Source organism: Echiichthys vipera, assembly GCF_963691815.1.
Source record: "Echiichthys vipera genome assembly, chromosome: X".
Classification (NCBI taxonomy): Eukaryota; Metazoa; Chordata; class Actinopteri; order Perciformes; family Trachinidae; genus Echiichthys; species Echiichthys vipera.
Window position 1 is genome coordinate 31,571,791 of NC_139825.1, and position 16,035 is coordinate 31,587,825.

Sequence of the window (16,035 nt, forward strand, 5' to 3'; positions counted from 1 at the left end):
GGACAGGAGGCCAGTCTATCACACAGCACATAAGGCCTATTCTAGGAACAGGAATTTTTTTATTCAAGAATAAATGACTGCCTGGGGCTTTGATAGTGCATATGCTTTTCATGGGTTCAGATGACCATAGAGTTGCTTCACCAAAAACTTAAACTATTTCCTCATAGCTTGGAGCTGTTCAGTGTCAAGGGTCTGAGCAAATACTGCTGCGAGAGAGTGGGCATGGACTTCACATGTTCATATGTTCACAGATGAACTTTAGCCCACAGATGCACTTGGCATTTAGCACTGTCTACTACAAGTCTATTGCATAATCACAGACGCCATTTTAAGATGCAATCTGTTTGCATCAGTGCGCGGATGTTGAATAAAAAGAACAATACAGCGTATGTTAAAGAAAAATAAAATTCAACTATGGCCAAATAATGCTAATAACATTAGCAGAGAATACAAAATTACAGAACTTCATATTAATGGTATCATTGATTTATTAAGGAGTGCTTCCAATGCTCTCTGAGATCATCTAAAGTTTTCCAGTGTCTGGGTTTCCATCCATCACTGAGACATGTGCTGTCCTGTTCTTAATCACCACCCCCTGCAGCAGCAAAACCTGTACTGTCCTGTTTCCAACTCCTGACACACAAGAATCATAAAATGAGCACAGAAAACCACTGTTTCTGTTACAGACTCCTTTTTGGACTTCACAAAGATCCAAAGCAGACACGTCTAGGAGATGAAGATAATATAATGTGTTTATTTTGGGTATCACATGACATTTAGGAGCAACACCAGTTGTGGTCAGTGTGTGGTTTTAGATAAGTGGACTCAATTTAATTTAATCGGTAATCAATCAAACATATAGGTATTAGTTACACAAGTTCTTCTAACAGCTTTGTTAAAAGAGCTGCAAAGATTTTTATACATGATTGCTTCAGTCTGCATTCACTTCACACAGAACGTGCAGCAGCATGCAGGTTTATTTTTAAACCAGACAATGACCCAGAGCAGGATGTCGATTGTTGGCAAACTTCTCAGTCTGATCCATTTCAGATTCAGCCGCCAAAAAACTGTGAATAAACACCATGACGCCAACAAAGTTATATCATTTGATGGAATATTTTTGTCATTTTTAAGCAGTAAAACCAAAAGTCCTCTTGAAATCTAGGATACTGGATAAAGTATAGAGCTGCTCCTTTAAGAAGTTTTTTGGTAGAAATGCCCCAAATTTAATGCAATGCATAAAACAACATTGCCTAAAGTCTACTTATTTTTGATTCAGCTGTTCCTGTTCTCTTCAGCGTTTACAGACCATCTACTGATCACCACTAAAGTGAGCCAAACCCATTCTTTTACCTTTACTAAAATAATTTACAGCTTTAAAGATAATCTAGAAGAGCACTTGGAAGTTTGGCTGAAGTAAAACTGAATCAAAAGAAAAAAAAAGTAAATTTTAAAAAAGCAACACAAAACACATCTCACTTGAGTAGAGATACTTTTAAGATTTACTTCCCTTGTGCTGACTTTTGTAAGCTGAGGAATGAAATGCGTAAACTATGTGGCAAACCAAATACAAACCCTGTATTGGATAACAGTGTAAAAGTTTGTCCATTAATTAAAAAAAAGACAATCACTGTTCATGTGGTGGGTGAAAAAGCCCCAGCCTCCAGATCCACAGAGCAGCAATAACCGCATACGACCATTACTTCAGTTCATTGCATGTTCAAACTTTTTGGTCCTCAATCCTTCGGAAAACTGCAAGAAAGTTCTTCCCTCCATTCCTCTGCACCTTCTTTCCTTCCTCTGTACAGGTACCCAAACGACTTATTATGATGTCTTCCGCCTGTCAAAATAGATTGGACACAGTTAAGTTAGAGAGCAGTGGCAGATATATCAACCGAAAATTTAGTGACAAGAGTTTATTCACACTGTTCAAACATCACAATTGTTCAAAAACAGAAACTAAACTCAACCTATTTTGTTATAACCAGCATTCTCTCTGTTGTTCTGTCATTAATGTTAACATGACTAACTTTTTAAAGCATTAGTACAACATTTTCGGCTTATTTGCTTTCTTGCTGAGGGTTAGACGAGAAGATTGTTCTCATGCTTGTACAGTAAAGAAGCTACCATTAGCAGCCAGTAATCTTAGCTTAGCCAGACCAGTTGCAACGCAACCAGCGAAGACTCCAAGAAGTGAGCAGTTCTGGAAAATAAATGGTTTGTACATTACCTGCGTAAAATGCCAAATTGCCCCTTGACCATCCATTTCAAACTCACGGGGCTTTCAACTGAAGAGCAAGTGCTCCGGTTTATTTTGAATTCACAACATTATGCGTTCCACCCCTTGTGACTATGTGACGAGCTGGGATGAGAACGTGTTGCAGCTAGTAGTGCGTGACTCCCTGTCGCAGGTAAATCGGGTCGTGTGAAAACAAGACACAAAGTTGTGTAGTGTGAATAGTGCAGCGAACTGACAACTTTAGAAGTTTTGTAGTGGGCACTTAACTTAGAGGGTAGCTTCATACTTAGCGTACAGATAGGAGAGTGGTATCCCTCTTCTCTTCTAACTCTCTGCTACTGCAGGAATAAAGATTTCCCTAAATGTCATACTTTTCCTTTAAAAGGAGTTATACACGGTTTGGGTCTGCTTTAATTTGTTATCCAACCACCACAAATATGTAACGCAACAAAAGTAGCTAATTTAGACCATTTATCAGTTGTGACTTCAAGGTCAACAGTGGGACAAGCCATGTTGGAATAATGCGTGAACATTCCCAAGTCAGAAAAAAATGGGATGTTTTCCTGTTTGTCTCATTTTACTGCATTTAAATTGTGTAAATGAAGCATTAGCTAGGCTACCTGGCTGTAGCTCAGCTACATAATCAATATACAGTAGGGGTGATATCGATACAGCAACACATTTAATTACTACCCCTTGTGGGGCTTTATCGATACACTGACACAAATTACCAATATTTTTGTTAAAGAGAGAAATGGTTATTTTTTGCATTAATTTGTTTTTTAAGTTTTCTGTAAATTATTTTTACACTGGAATGATTGCACAGGTAGACATGGACACGTTGCAGTCACAGTGTGTGTGTGTTAATGAGGCACTAATCTAAGACAATTAGTTCACATCATCTCTGTTGTCAAATTAGAAAAGCTCCACATCCACGTACCAGTTCTTCATCAGGGACGCGTGCAAACAGTGGGTGTTCAGTGAAGTGCTTCACCATCCACAGGTGCACTTCCTCCACATCTGTGATGGTATACACCAAACCCTGACATGCCAAGACAAACAGAGGAAGGTTATTAATACAGTCCTGGGAAAAATATGTTAACCAAGCTTCACTCGTGGCTAATCGTGCATATCGATGGTAAAATCAACCCAGGGCATGTTAGGTTTCATCACCCCAGGAGAGAAATGGTTCCTGCTAAAAAAAAGAAGATAAAAATAACCTACAGACAACACAGAGGTTAATCACCTACAGTATGTCCCTGCTGTTTACTTTGGAGGCTGGACAGATAACATTACGAGAACAAGGATTTCGTAGAAAACTCAGCAATGGCACAGATTTCAACACAAGTGCACGTCGGCATGTATGGGTTTTATTTCAGAGAAGGCAGGATGAGATTGACAGCCTGTGCCTGCCTGCACTAATGAACGAAACATCCTCTATAAATGAGTTTCTTGACAGCCTCCCCGCCAGCACGACTGTGTGCCAATGCTGAAGGCCCTTGTAGAGCTCACACACACACACACACACACACACACACACACACACACACACACACACACACACACACACACACACACACACACACACACACACACACACACACACACACACACACACACACACACACACACACACACACACACACACACACACACACACACACACACACACACACACACACACACACACACACACACACACACACACACACACACACACACACACACACACACACACACACACACACACACACACACACACACACACACACACACACACACACACACACACACACACGGAAAAACGATAAAGCCAAATTTGGACACAAGCCTTCCATTGTTCCAAACAACCTCCATCAGCGCTCAAGTCTTATTCGATGGTCCCACAATCTGACAGATCTGACAGGCAGAAGCAGGGCGTGTGCAGACGTCAACCAGCTGCAGGCCACACCGGTTGCTCAATTTTTTTTCCATGGAATCCATGGATTTCTGCACACTGCAATCAACTGATAAAATGATGAGGGGAGTGGTGATTTTTTGTTGAAGTATTAGATGGTTTTCAGTGATATCAAGTCTAATGAAATGAAATCCAGTTCTCCTCCAATGTGTTGGGGTCGTGGTAAAAGTCTCAGTTGCAGATTTTCTTTAAATCTGAGATAGAATAGAAACGTCACTATCTTAAAGCATAAGGCTGGTGATTTTAATTTTTTATCGTCAAGAAATCCTGTTAAAACCCTAAAAACAACAATAACTTGGTCAGACAAAGTACCGCCTGTGTAGCCAATGCCTGATATAACTTATTCCTCTGTGCCGCAGAGCTCCACTGCAGCTGGCCTCATCATTAATCTCTTATCCTGACCCACTCCTTACATTAAACACGTCGGTACTATCTCCCCCCTTGCACATATTTTTGTACTTTTACATCCCCTGGACAATTATTTAACTTTAAAAACAACATTTAAAAATAGACAATTAACAAATGTAGTTCTACTTGTTCTTATATTTTTTCATGTTGTTTATTTATATTTTAATATAATCATTTATTTAATATTTGATTTATATTTTATATTATGTCTATTGTGTTTTATAATGTAGCATTGTGCTGACTGTTATGCACCAATCATCATTGAGTCAAATTCCTCAAATGTGCAATATAACAAATTGGGCAATAAAACCTTTCTGGTTCTGATTGTTGCCCAATAATAAATACAAACAAACATGACGACAAAGTTCTAAGAAAAGTGTTGCTGTTTGTCGTGTCACACTCAACGACGATGACCTTGGCCGGAATAACGGCTGCCACCTTCAACTGTTTTCATTATCAATGAACCTGTCATCCATTAAAAGAAAAAAAATGTCCGAAATGTACTTTCTCAGAGATCGAGATAAAGGTTTTGTCCAACTAAATAACAAGAAATTTTTTGATGTTATATCGTCATATGTGAGAGAGCTGAAACCAGTGAATGTTTGTATTTGAATATTTGTGCTTATTCGCCATATTTTAGAATGAGAAAGTGACGAAACAAACTAGTACGTACCCCGACTCTCAGCGTGTAGGCATACTCTGCCAACAGTGTGGGACTAATAATCCTCCACTTGTGCTTGGTCTTCTTAAAGTGAGGGTCAGGGAAGAGGAAGAACATCTTACTGAGCTGAAAGACACAAATAAAAAAGGGTCAGAGGCACTAACATAAGGACAAAATTAAAAAAAAGGTTAATTCTCCTGTCATTACTTACTCAGATAATAATATGATAAACGATGATTGTCATCTTAATGTAAATGTGCCCCCTGTCACTGCTTGTGGTTGGTTTTTAAGCAGCACTGATTGCAAAACTGGAATTTCCCTTCTTGAACTTTTTCCCACCCCATACAGTTCTCCATGTCTCTGTCTTTGACAAGTGTACAAGTGAAGGCTCCATTGCTACCAGTCTGGCTGATACATTTCAGTCATTTTTTATTAGTTAAAATAAATAATGTCAGGTATAGACAGAAAGACGTGGGGATAATCACCGGGGACTGCTGCAGCCTCGGGGCCGCTTTGGTGATGATGGAAAACCTTTTTTGGATACAAAACACACCAAGAAGAAGGAAAAAAAGTATTTTCAGGTCTTTAGAATCTACATCACGCACATGAGAAGGATTGGGACGAGATTTTGAGCACTAGTCTGGGTGGTCGTCTTTTATTTCTTTTAATCACAAGCGGGGAAGACAATTAATACTGAAGCAAGCTGCAGCTAGAAACTTGGTAATCCCTGATAAATTAATGCATGTCAAGAGATGCAAGTTATGAAGTTCTTAATGAGCTAAAGGGAGTGTCACCTTAATGTGAGGCCAAGACACTTCTGAGAGCTCCTCTGAAACATTTCCAATCTCAGTTTGGCAAGAGGCTTAATTCAGGCTACAGAAATACTTTAAACTAGCTGACGTAGCATATCAGTTTATGGGTTTTTACATCAAACACCTACTGTATATAACTTGTGTTCCATAAATGTGATAAATGTAAATGTGTCAGTGTTACAGCAATTACTTCCCTATGTTCATTATTTATTCTCGCTCGGGGCCATTTGAGGTGAGGTTTTTTTTACCCGGGGTGCCTAAAATTACCCTGGTACAGTAATCCCACTGTATTATCTAATGCGACTTTCAACAAGTCATAGATTACCGAAGCTAATTGGAACGGATAAATAGCGTCTTGCACTCAGCTGGTGCTATACCTTGCGTGTCAGTCAATGACCCCATTGTTGTGAAATCCTGGATTTAATGAGCGATCCGTATAAATTAATTCAGTCCATATGGTGAACATAAAGAAAGTAATTACAGTGCCGGAACAGACTGTTGGCTTTAATTTAAGGTTATTATAGGACACGTCGAACGCGCTGTTAGAGAGCCGCAGGCCTTTTGTATATGAGCTCCAATTCAGTTCCAATGAACATCATGTGTTATTTCTACAATTATAGCACATAAACCATCAATCTACAAAAAATGTACCTCCTGTAGCATTTCACCATGCAGATGTAGTCTGAGATGTGCTGGTATACCGCTTTTACTTTATACCGTGGTCAAACATTCTTAACACCGGCAACCATTTCCACAATTTTATTTTTATTTAAGAAAAATGTTTTTATTTATTATCACACGCACGCTGTGAGTGTCTTGTCTTGTCCTGCGGACCACAATGGAAATAAGTCCTGGACTTTATTGTGGTTTTATCCTCAATTGTATTTGATGTCTTTTCATGTGTGTAAGGCAATTTTGATACAATTTAATAAGTCAAAATAAAATCACAACTGTCATTACCATAAAATGGTCTAGTGGGCCTAATGAAGTGTTGCTACTTTATGGGCGGTGAGTTGTAACATTCAGGGGAAAAGAGCATGCATTTTTTCAAGACTGACAAATGTATTATTACATTTTTCCCAGGGGTCAGCTTCAACTCTGCCTGTGGTGTTTGTTAACTGGGATGGTGTGCAGGGGGTGAGTGGGGTGAGTGGCCCACAAGAGCCCGATATTACTGCGCCTCCCGCAGCCCATCACAAAGATGTTATAATGGTCTGTCTTTTAACTATTAACACTTAAACGGTAACACTTCTTCTTGCTTTTAGGCTGGATCATAAACTCTGACTGTGACAGAAAGTAAAACTCCATTCATGAATTTAAACTTATGAAGGTCTGAGGCCTGAAACATTGTAAATAATGTGAACACAACAGATCGGCAATGCTGAGGGACTTTTTGCTCCAACTTTGGTTTTGGCACAACAATTAACACCCAAAACAAATCAGAACATGGTTCAAAGCATGAATGGGTGCTTAGATAGAAGAGTCAAGGACAATACGCTGTGATTTAAATCCAGTGAATGACTTTCACGACACTGCAGCGGCCCCGAAACAGTTCGTGTGAAGGCTGTTTCTGAATACGAGCTGTGTGCATTTCTTTATGAATTGAGCGTTTTGATACTTTCACAGTATTTTTAAAATATGGGACCTTTTTTAAATAACCAACCTACATTTCTTTATTTTCTGGCTCGTTTGCATGGTTGCAATATACGGTTCAGAGTTCAATTTGTTAGAGTTGATTAAATCCAATGTGATTATGGTGTGAAGTAATTCTACTATATTTTAGGACTTAAAGTAGTATTTTAGGAAAGTTTGGTGTTCACTGTGATAACTTTAGGGACAAACTACTCATCATTGGATACTTTGACGCTGTGGTCAGTTGTGTCCCAACCAGGAAAGTCAGTTTCATAGTTGTAACATCAAATCTTGACTGTGTGCTCTTCTTTATTTACATCCACACGATGACCAGTGAGACTTCTTTGCCCTGATTATCCGGAGGTTGTGGATCAACCTGTATAAAAGTTAATGAGCCGCTGTTAAAATGCAGGTAAAGACACCGACTGTGAGGCTTATCTAAAGAGCTGGACGCCAGATGCTGGTAGTAAATCGCGTTTATTTGACTGAGGAGATTCAAGGGGAACAGAGACATTAAACGATTGTGGGTCGAGGTCATTTTGAGTTGAGTGGTGCATGTGGGGGAGCGGGCAAAGAAAAAGGCGGGAAGCCGTTCCAATTCAGAAGTTTTGTAAATTGTAAAAACAATGTGTAGAAGGTGGCATGTGTACATAGTGAGGCAAGAAAGTCTGTTTGCTACACTGGAAAAATATATTATGGAAAAGCCTTCGACTTAATGTTAAAATGGAAGCGACAAAAATGATAGCGGATAATTAGGAAAAATAGACCCACGACTGTGGCCTGGGTAAACCTGAGGGTATTCTGATGTGTGGTTGTTCTTGTTTTTAACCCTTAGAGGGGCTGTATGTGTTTGCATGTCCTTTTCCATCAGGGACCATGTTGAAAAAAGTGTTCATCACTTTCACATGTTATACCTTGGATTCTTTTTTTGTCTTTCTACATCCATGAATAAACCAAACTAAGGAAGGAAAAAGGACAAATTACAACACAAGTAAACCTCAAGTAGAAAAAGAGGCTGCAGCATTATTGGGACCAGTTGAGCAAATGCATGTGTGTGAATGTGGAAGGGAGCCAATGCCTGGGCTTTTGTCTTTAAGGGACATAAATGTAATAAAGTGAATTTCCCATTACAATGTTTCTATTATATCCTGCTCAGCAAAGAGAAGGATACTCATTCATACGCTGCCAACCTCGCAAGCAGATCATGACGGTCGGTGACTGATGGTGCTTGTGCGGACCTTTGGCGAACGAGCGGTCTCCTACTCAGCATGATAGAAGTCTGGACCCATTCAGTACGTATAAAGGAAATTGTGTCATTCAGGGTGGACGGACGCCCCAACAGGAATAAGCGAAAGCAATGGGGAACCGACAGTTTTCTGGATGCAGTTGTGATCCGATGAGTGCTGTAACCTGGGGTCGTACCATAAGACGTAGGTGAGTCAATGTGCCATCGTCAGGGCGCTTTCAGCACATGGGATCACTTTTTAAGCTTAACCCGATACCGTCCTTAATGTCTTAATTAAAATTGTATTCATACACAACTGGGCTGAAAATAATGCTTCAGCCGTGACTTTATTATCAGGCGGACAAAAAGCCTCCTGCTTCATCACACAGCAGCAGACGTACAGATGCAGACCTACCTGTCCTTTAGAGAAGAAGTTGGGTAGGTACTTCATCGCATTGCTGCGAATGCAGGCGATGTTCTGGTAGCTTCCTGCTTCTGACGTACGCAGAGACCGGATACGATCCTGAACATAATCCGACACTTTGACCCGGATTTCCATGCCCAGCATGAGCTTGTCTGGGAAAAGTGGCGATAACTCCACTGAGTGAAGGTTAAGACACACAGGGACACAAGAGACGGGCGCATGAGGTCAACACAGAGCAAAACTGTGATATGTGAGAAATGCAGGCGGTCAGATCAGCAATATAATTACCTAAAAGACCCCCGTATCCACATCCAATGTCTGCAAACTCAACTCGGGGGGTCTCTTTCTCGGAGGGGGTGCCAGAGAAGAGGTCTGCATACAGCTCTGACCAGTCCATCTCCTCAGGACACACGGGACTGAGGAGAAAAGAGGAGACACTGAGAACAGTTGGCATGTGTTCTGTGGAACATCCATAAAAAGAAATAGTGCGGATTCATTATAGAATCTAACTCTTTTTATTGTTGTTGACACTGTAGAGTGTTTTGTTGCAGAGGCAGAAAAATATCTGAAATCACAGGCTACTGGAAACAAAACTTTCTACAGAGTTAGTGAGCAGCTGCTTTCTTTCACAGCAGGGACTGAACATCTTAACGTTACTAACACAGTGAACACCGGCGCGCCGCTGCAGAGTCAGACACATGTTCATCACTCACTAGTCAAACGTGTGGTGAGCCATCGGGTTTGAATGCGCTCTCTGTCTGTAGAAGCGCTTCTGCGGCATCGACGAACTCATGTTGGATTAAACACGATCACCGACGCTGCTAGACGACAATGTTATGAAATAAACAACCGGACACGTTTGTTTACAGCGTGGGAAGTTGGTTTACAACCGATTACAACCGAGTCGCGGAGTTTTTACGTCATCACCAAGCAGCTTTTTCCGCCCAGGGTTGCCAGGTTTGCGGCATGGCTGCACAATTACACACTCGAAGTTTTTGTCCGTTTTTAATTGAAAAGGAATTTATTTACAATATCATGGCATAGACCAATGACAATAACCTATAGAGGAGTAAACATGACTTAAGTCTTAATAAATTAATAAATAAGTGCATAAATAAATAAATAAATAAATAAAGGAATAAAGTAATGTATTAATAAATAAATACAGGAATAAATTAATGTATTAATAAATAAATACAGGAATAAATTAATATATAAATAAATACAGGAATAAAGTAATGTATTAATAAATAAATACAGGAATAAATTAATGTATAAATTAATAAATACAGTAATAAATTAATGTATTAATAAATAAATACAGGAATAAATTAATGTATAAATAAATACAGGAATAAAGTAATGTATTAATAAATACATAAATACAGGAATAAATTAATGTATAAATAAATACAGGAATAAAGTAATGTATTAATAAATACATAAATACAGGAATAAATTAATGTATTAATAAATAAATACAGGAATAAATTAATATATAAATAAATACAGGAATAAAGTAATGTATTAATAAATAAATACAGGAATAAATTAATGTATAAATTAATAAATACAGGAATAAATTAATGTATTAATAAATAAATACAGGAATAAATTAATGTATAAATAAATACAGGAATAAAGTAATGTATTAATAAATACATAAATACAGGAATAAATTAATGTATAAATAAATACATAAATACAGGAATAAAGTAATGTATTAATAAATGCACAAATACAGGAATAATTTAATGTATAAATAAATGAATACATGCAGAAATAAATACTCAAATACATGAATAAATAAATGCTGAAATCAATAAATAAATGCATGAATAAATGGGAACTCATTAACATACGGACACAGAGATACAGAAATAAATAAAGTCAACAAAAATGTAGAAATAAAGTAAAGCATTTATTTATCATTGTATTTATAAATACATTCATTTATTCTTTTATATATTTATACATATACTAATGCATTTATTTATTCATTTATTTCAGCATTTATTTATTCATGTATTTATTATTATTATTATTATTATTATTATTATTATTATTATTATTATTATTTATAATTATTTAATGCATTTATTTATTTATTGAGACTTAAGTCAAGATTAGTCCTCCATAAATAACCCTTCTCGACAAACATACAAGGCACACTGGATAAAAAAGGAGAACTTAAATTGTATTAAAAAAATAATAATATGTAACAAATGAAAATGAATAGAAAATAATAATAGTGAAAATAAATAAATATGCACTAATAGTATATCTAAATTATTTTGTAATTGCTAGGGGTCCTCAAACTCAATAATAAATGGTATTATATTGTGCTTTTCTGGAACTCAAAGTCGCTTTATAAAACAAAAACAAAACAAAACAGAACAGAGCAAAACAAAGAACTAGTAGTACAGACATCAAGAGGTAAAATTATTCAATATTTAACAAGAAAAATAGCAGAATTAGAGAAAAGTCTGGAAAAAATATATAATTTAGAGTTGCTTCTTGTCCTTTCTCATGATCCCACAGTTAATTTAATCACCAAATGTTCAACACATAAAATCTTAATCTACAAAGTAAAATTGTAGCATTTAGATAGATAGTGGAGTGGAGAGGAGAAGTAACTTACATTATATGCCTCTTAAATGAACATATACAGGTGTAACATACATCAACATTAAAATACAAGTACCTCAAATACAGTACTTAAATATAATCACTGATGCTCTGTAATTAAGCTCTGTGCATGTTGTATTTACACAGACTACTATTAGTATTATTGTTGATGCGCAACATTTAAGTTGGTCACTCACGCTTTTTTGTCGTACTGAAGAAACTTTGCAAAGATGTGTGTTTTTTACTTTGAGGTCAAAACTCCAGCAACACTTGTAGCGTATAGAACAACTTTATTGTAAGACCAGCGTGTTTCCTGATGACCCAGATGAAGGCCACAGACCTTGATGCGTCAGTCTTCAAATTAAGTTGGTATATATATCCTACAAGTGTTGCTGGAGTTTTTAAGACTCTGTTCCCTTTACCATGCACCTTGGGAGTATGAAATTGTGAGAAAAAACCCACTATGCTTCCAAAATAAAGTGGTTCCAGTAGAAACTGTAGCCCACCCACAGTTAAACTTCACAAATACAGAGTTTAGTGAATATTTAGAATATAAGTGAAGGGCTCGGAATACTTCCTGAAACCACTCAGAGGCTCATGAATACTTTTCACATGTATCATTTTCACTGTGTTTATTAAATGTAAAGGCTGCAGTTCCCTCTGAGTAAACTCTAATATCCCTCAGTTCAGTCTGTCAAGGAGGTGGTGACGCATTATAGCTGTAAGGCTTTATAAGAGACTTGTTTATGCACAGAAGACCGTCCGCTGTAAACTAAGCTCTATTGCTTTGTCTTTTTCTCTCCTTAGTTTTGATATTTATATATTTTCTAGGCTTCTAAGATGTGAATGGATTTTTCAGTCAGGCTTTCCCCAGATTATTAAAGATGATTTCTTTATTATATTATTTAGTTGACAGTGGAGAGAGACAACCCCATGGTGTGTGTTATTTGATTTTGCCTACAACAACCTGATATTTGTGTAACCCCCAACAAGCAAAACCAATCTGCACATGTCAAGAGTGTTAACTAAGATCCATCCTGTTGCCTAACAATCAGACAAAACAAAATACAGGTTTCCTTTGAGATCAACAAAGTCTTTATTAGAAAACATGAAATGTACTTCATTTTAAAACAATTGCGTCATGTCTCAAAGTTTTATCGGACTATTTCATGTCTAGTCTGTTGACGCTGCTTCAAGTGAAAAATCTATCAGATCATGACGGACCTTCAGGGGTTCTGGGCATTTATTATGAATCCCCTGCATTTCTTGGCAAGACACCCCCTGCGTAGCACTGAGATTGGCCAGGCGTTAACCATCAAACTCTCTATTATAGAGTCAAATCAAACTGAATGACGTAAAAAAAACATTTTTAGAAAACAGAAACCATGTTCAATGACATTTTGTAACATAGGTCATGGTGGTGAAAAAAAAATGTTTAATAGCTTTAAGAATCAAAGCTTTTTCTTTCTTTTGTCTTGTTTTTGCAGTCGTTGTCTTCAGGAGCTGTACTCAGCACTCAGAGCGTTAATATAGCAACCAAAAAATATTTTATAGAAAGATAAAGTGGAGTAATGGCGTCCTGAGCAGAGAATGAAACAGTTTCTCTACTGTTTGTTCTGACAGCCAGCCCGGTCCCACGTGCATGTTTGTGCATGTGGCTGTGAAAAAACATCATCTTGAGATGTGGGGGGCAATCACAGTCCACTTTTTTGCCAGAACTTCTAGTACAGCTCTTTTAAAGACTTTAAAATTTCAATGTTCTCCCTTTGCCCCAATCGCAAAAGTATGCCTCGTTGGCCACTTTGAGCTCAGGGAGAATCTGCTTTGCAAACTGTGACACTAGAAGTTAACGGCAGTGTTTATGCGGCAGATTTTTTTTATTGAATCCCAATCAACACATTGATTTCCTCCTTAAACATTGGCATCATACAGTGGTCACCCTCATGACCACCTCATGGTTGGCTCTGCGCAGGCTGTTGGGTCTTAACCGGCTGAGGATGTGCAAAATGGTGTGGCCACAGTGGTGGTTGAGAACGGTCCCGACATGTCGACTATCCGAGTTCCTCTCAACACAGCCTTTACTGCTGGAACTGATGGGGTCACCTAAGTCCTTCGCTTTCTCATAGTTCAGCACTTTCCACTGCTGGTTCACCGACTGCCAGCGCTTAAAGATCCGGTAAACAGATGATCCTTCATGGATTATAAGGCCTGGGTATAAAGGACAAAGTGTGGGGGAGGTCGTAGGCAGGAAGCAGGGTTACATATAGACAAACAGTTGTTTGTTCAATGAGAATCAGGACGTACTGAAAGGTAAAGAAGGTACACAGTGAATAAGAACAAAACGTTCACAAAAATAAAAAGATTAATATACGAGACTTGTTTGTGGGTATTTTGGACGGATATTTGGTGAGAAACGTGTCGATGAAAATCCCTTCACAATAAAAAAAAGGGTATTATTTGTGTCTGCACACTTAGAATAAACAAGTATGCACATGGATCATTCATTAAATTACTGTGTTATATAAGCTGCTGAGGTTTAAATATAAAAGTAAGGATAACAACATTTCAACAGCTATTGGACGGGCTGTACTGATATCGTTTATAGGCATTCCTGGTTTCCAGAGGATGAATGCTACTGACTTGTGATCCCCTGACTTTTCTTTTATAGCGCCTTTAACTGGTGACCTTTTAGCTTTTACAGTAAAACTTCTTGAAAACATTTAAATAGATTGTCCTGAAAGTTTTTGAAGACAATTATAATGCCCAGGATGAAGCGACTAACCTTGGTGACTTTTCTCTGGCGCTGCTATGACGTTAGAGTTTGGGGTTTTGATTGAAATGTCTACCGTTGGATGGATTGCAATGAAATTTGGTTCCCACTCCAGTCGATTTGTTACAACATTCCTGTCAGCCTCGACTGTATTTTGAGTTTAGTGCTAATTACTGTAGCAAATTATAGCATGCTAAAACTTTTAGATAATATGGTGAACACGGTAAACTTATGTGTAAACCTAATTAACATGAACAGTGTGAGTTTGTTAGCGTCGCTGTAGACTCTTAATCTTGTTAATAAGTTGAGTGAGATGTGTTGATTGAAAGCCAGATTTGTTAGACCTTATTTATGGGTCTCTGAACGGTTTCCCAAGTAACTGTAATTTTGGAAAAAAACGTACTTCCCTTGAAGGAACTTCTCTATTTAAACCCAAGTAAATATTTATTTATTAGCCTATTGGAAATGTTTGTTTGTATATGTGTGAATTAAAATACTCTCTGGACATTAACTGGAATTCATTAAGCGAAGAAAACTGTTAAGTATATCTGATTAGTTATTTCTGGGAAATTACTAGGCAATGATGGACGTTTAAAATAAAGCCGCCGAATCTGTTAAAAACGACTTGTTAACTTGTAAAAAACTTGTTAATATTTACACCCTCAGTATCTGTGTCTTACCTAGACAAACTATGTCCATTAAGCCATACATGCCATAGCATATCTGGAAGAGAAGGTCCTGCCGCTGCCATTTGGCTGAGGGACTTAGAGAGGACCACACCAACAAGGAGATACTGGCGATGAGGAACAGAGAGCCCAGGATGATGGCCGCAATCTGCACCTTCTCGATCCCAGTCAGAGAGATGGCCTGCCACTAGAAAGACAGAGTGAGACGCATCAACTGAAACCCTGAACTGTAGATGTAAATAAAGTGATTCTTGATTATGTGAGATTCTGTAATAGTGCAGGGTTTGTCTCAGGTTCTGATGCTGTTTGACAGCGTATGTTAAGATTGCTTATGACAAATGCCTGATTGCCCCAATTCACTCTGGGAGTGTGAAGCTCTTCAAAGTGATGTAACTACAGTGCTGTCATTCACTAACCGTGTGCAGTTTCTGCATGGCTGCTAAAACTCACAGCCAAATTCAGGTGTTTACACAAATGATAAAAATATATCTGCAAGTAAATTAGATAATTCCTGAATGAATTAAGCCATTTCACTAATACCACATGGCACAAACTCTCCCACAATATTATATACATAGTGTTCATTCAGAGAT

At 37.9% G+C, this 16,035-nt stretch overlaps 2 protein-coding genes across 2 annotated transcripts in view; both read right to left on the reverse strand.

The window, feature by feature from the left end:
- Window positions 1-811: 811 nt before the first annotated feature.
- On the reverse strand, window positions 812-10,187 carry mettl1 (methyltransferase 1, tRNA methylguanosine). Its single transcript, XM_083938418.1, has 6 exons — window positions 10,072-10,187; window positions 9,647-9,774; window positions 9,350-9,534; window positions 5,278-5,391; window positions 3,180-3,281; window positions 812-1,840 (listed from the first exon to the last, which is right to left on the reverse strand). The coding sequence occupies exons 1-6, from the start codon at window positions 10,149-10,151 to the stop codon at window positions 1,721-1,723; spliced, it is 729 nt and encodes a 242-aa protein (XP_083794544.1). The 5' UTR covers window positions 10,152-10,187; the 3' UTR covers window positions 812-1,720.
- Window positions 10,188-13,910: 3,723 nt separating this feature from the next.
- LOC310965108 (E3 ubiquitin-protein ligase MARCHF9-like) overlaps window positions 13,911-16,035 on the reverse strand; it is a gene marked incomplete at both ends in the record, with an annotated part of 8,308 nt that continues 6,183 nt past the window's right edge. The window contains 2 exons of the mRNA XM_083938523.1: window positions 13,911-14,194; window positions 15,437-15,629. Of these exons, the coding sequence (XP_083794649.1) occupies window positions 13,911-14,194; window positions 15,437-15,629 (477 nt within the window). The remainder of the gene's footprint in view (window positions 14,195-15,436; window positions 15,630-16,035) is intronic.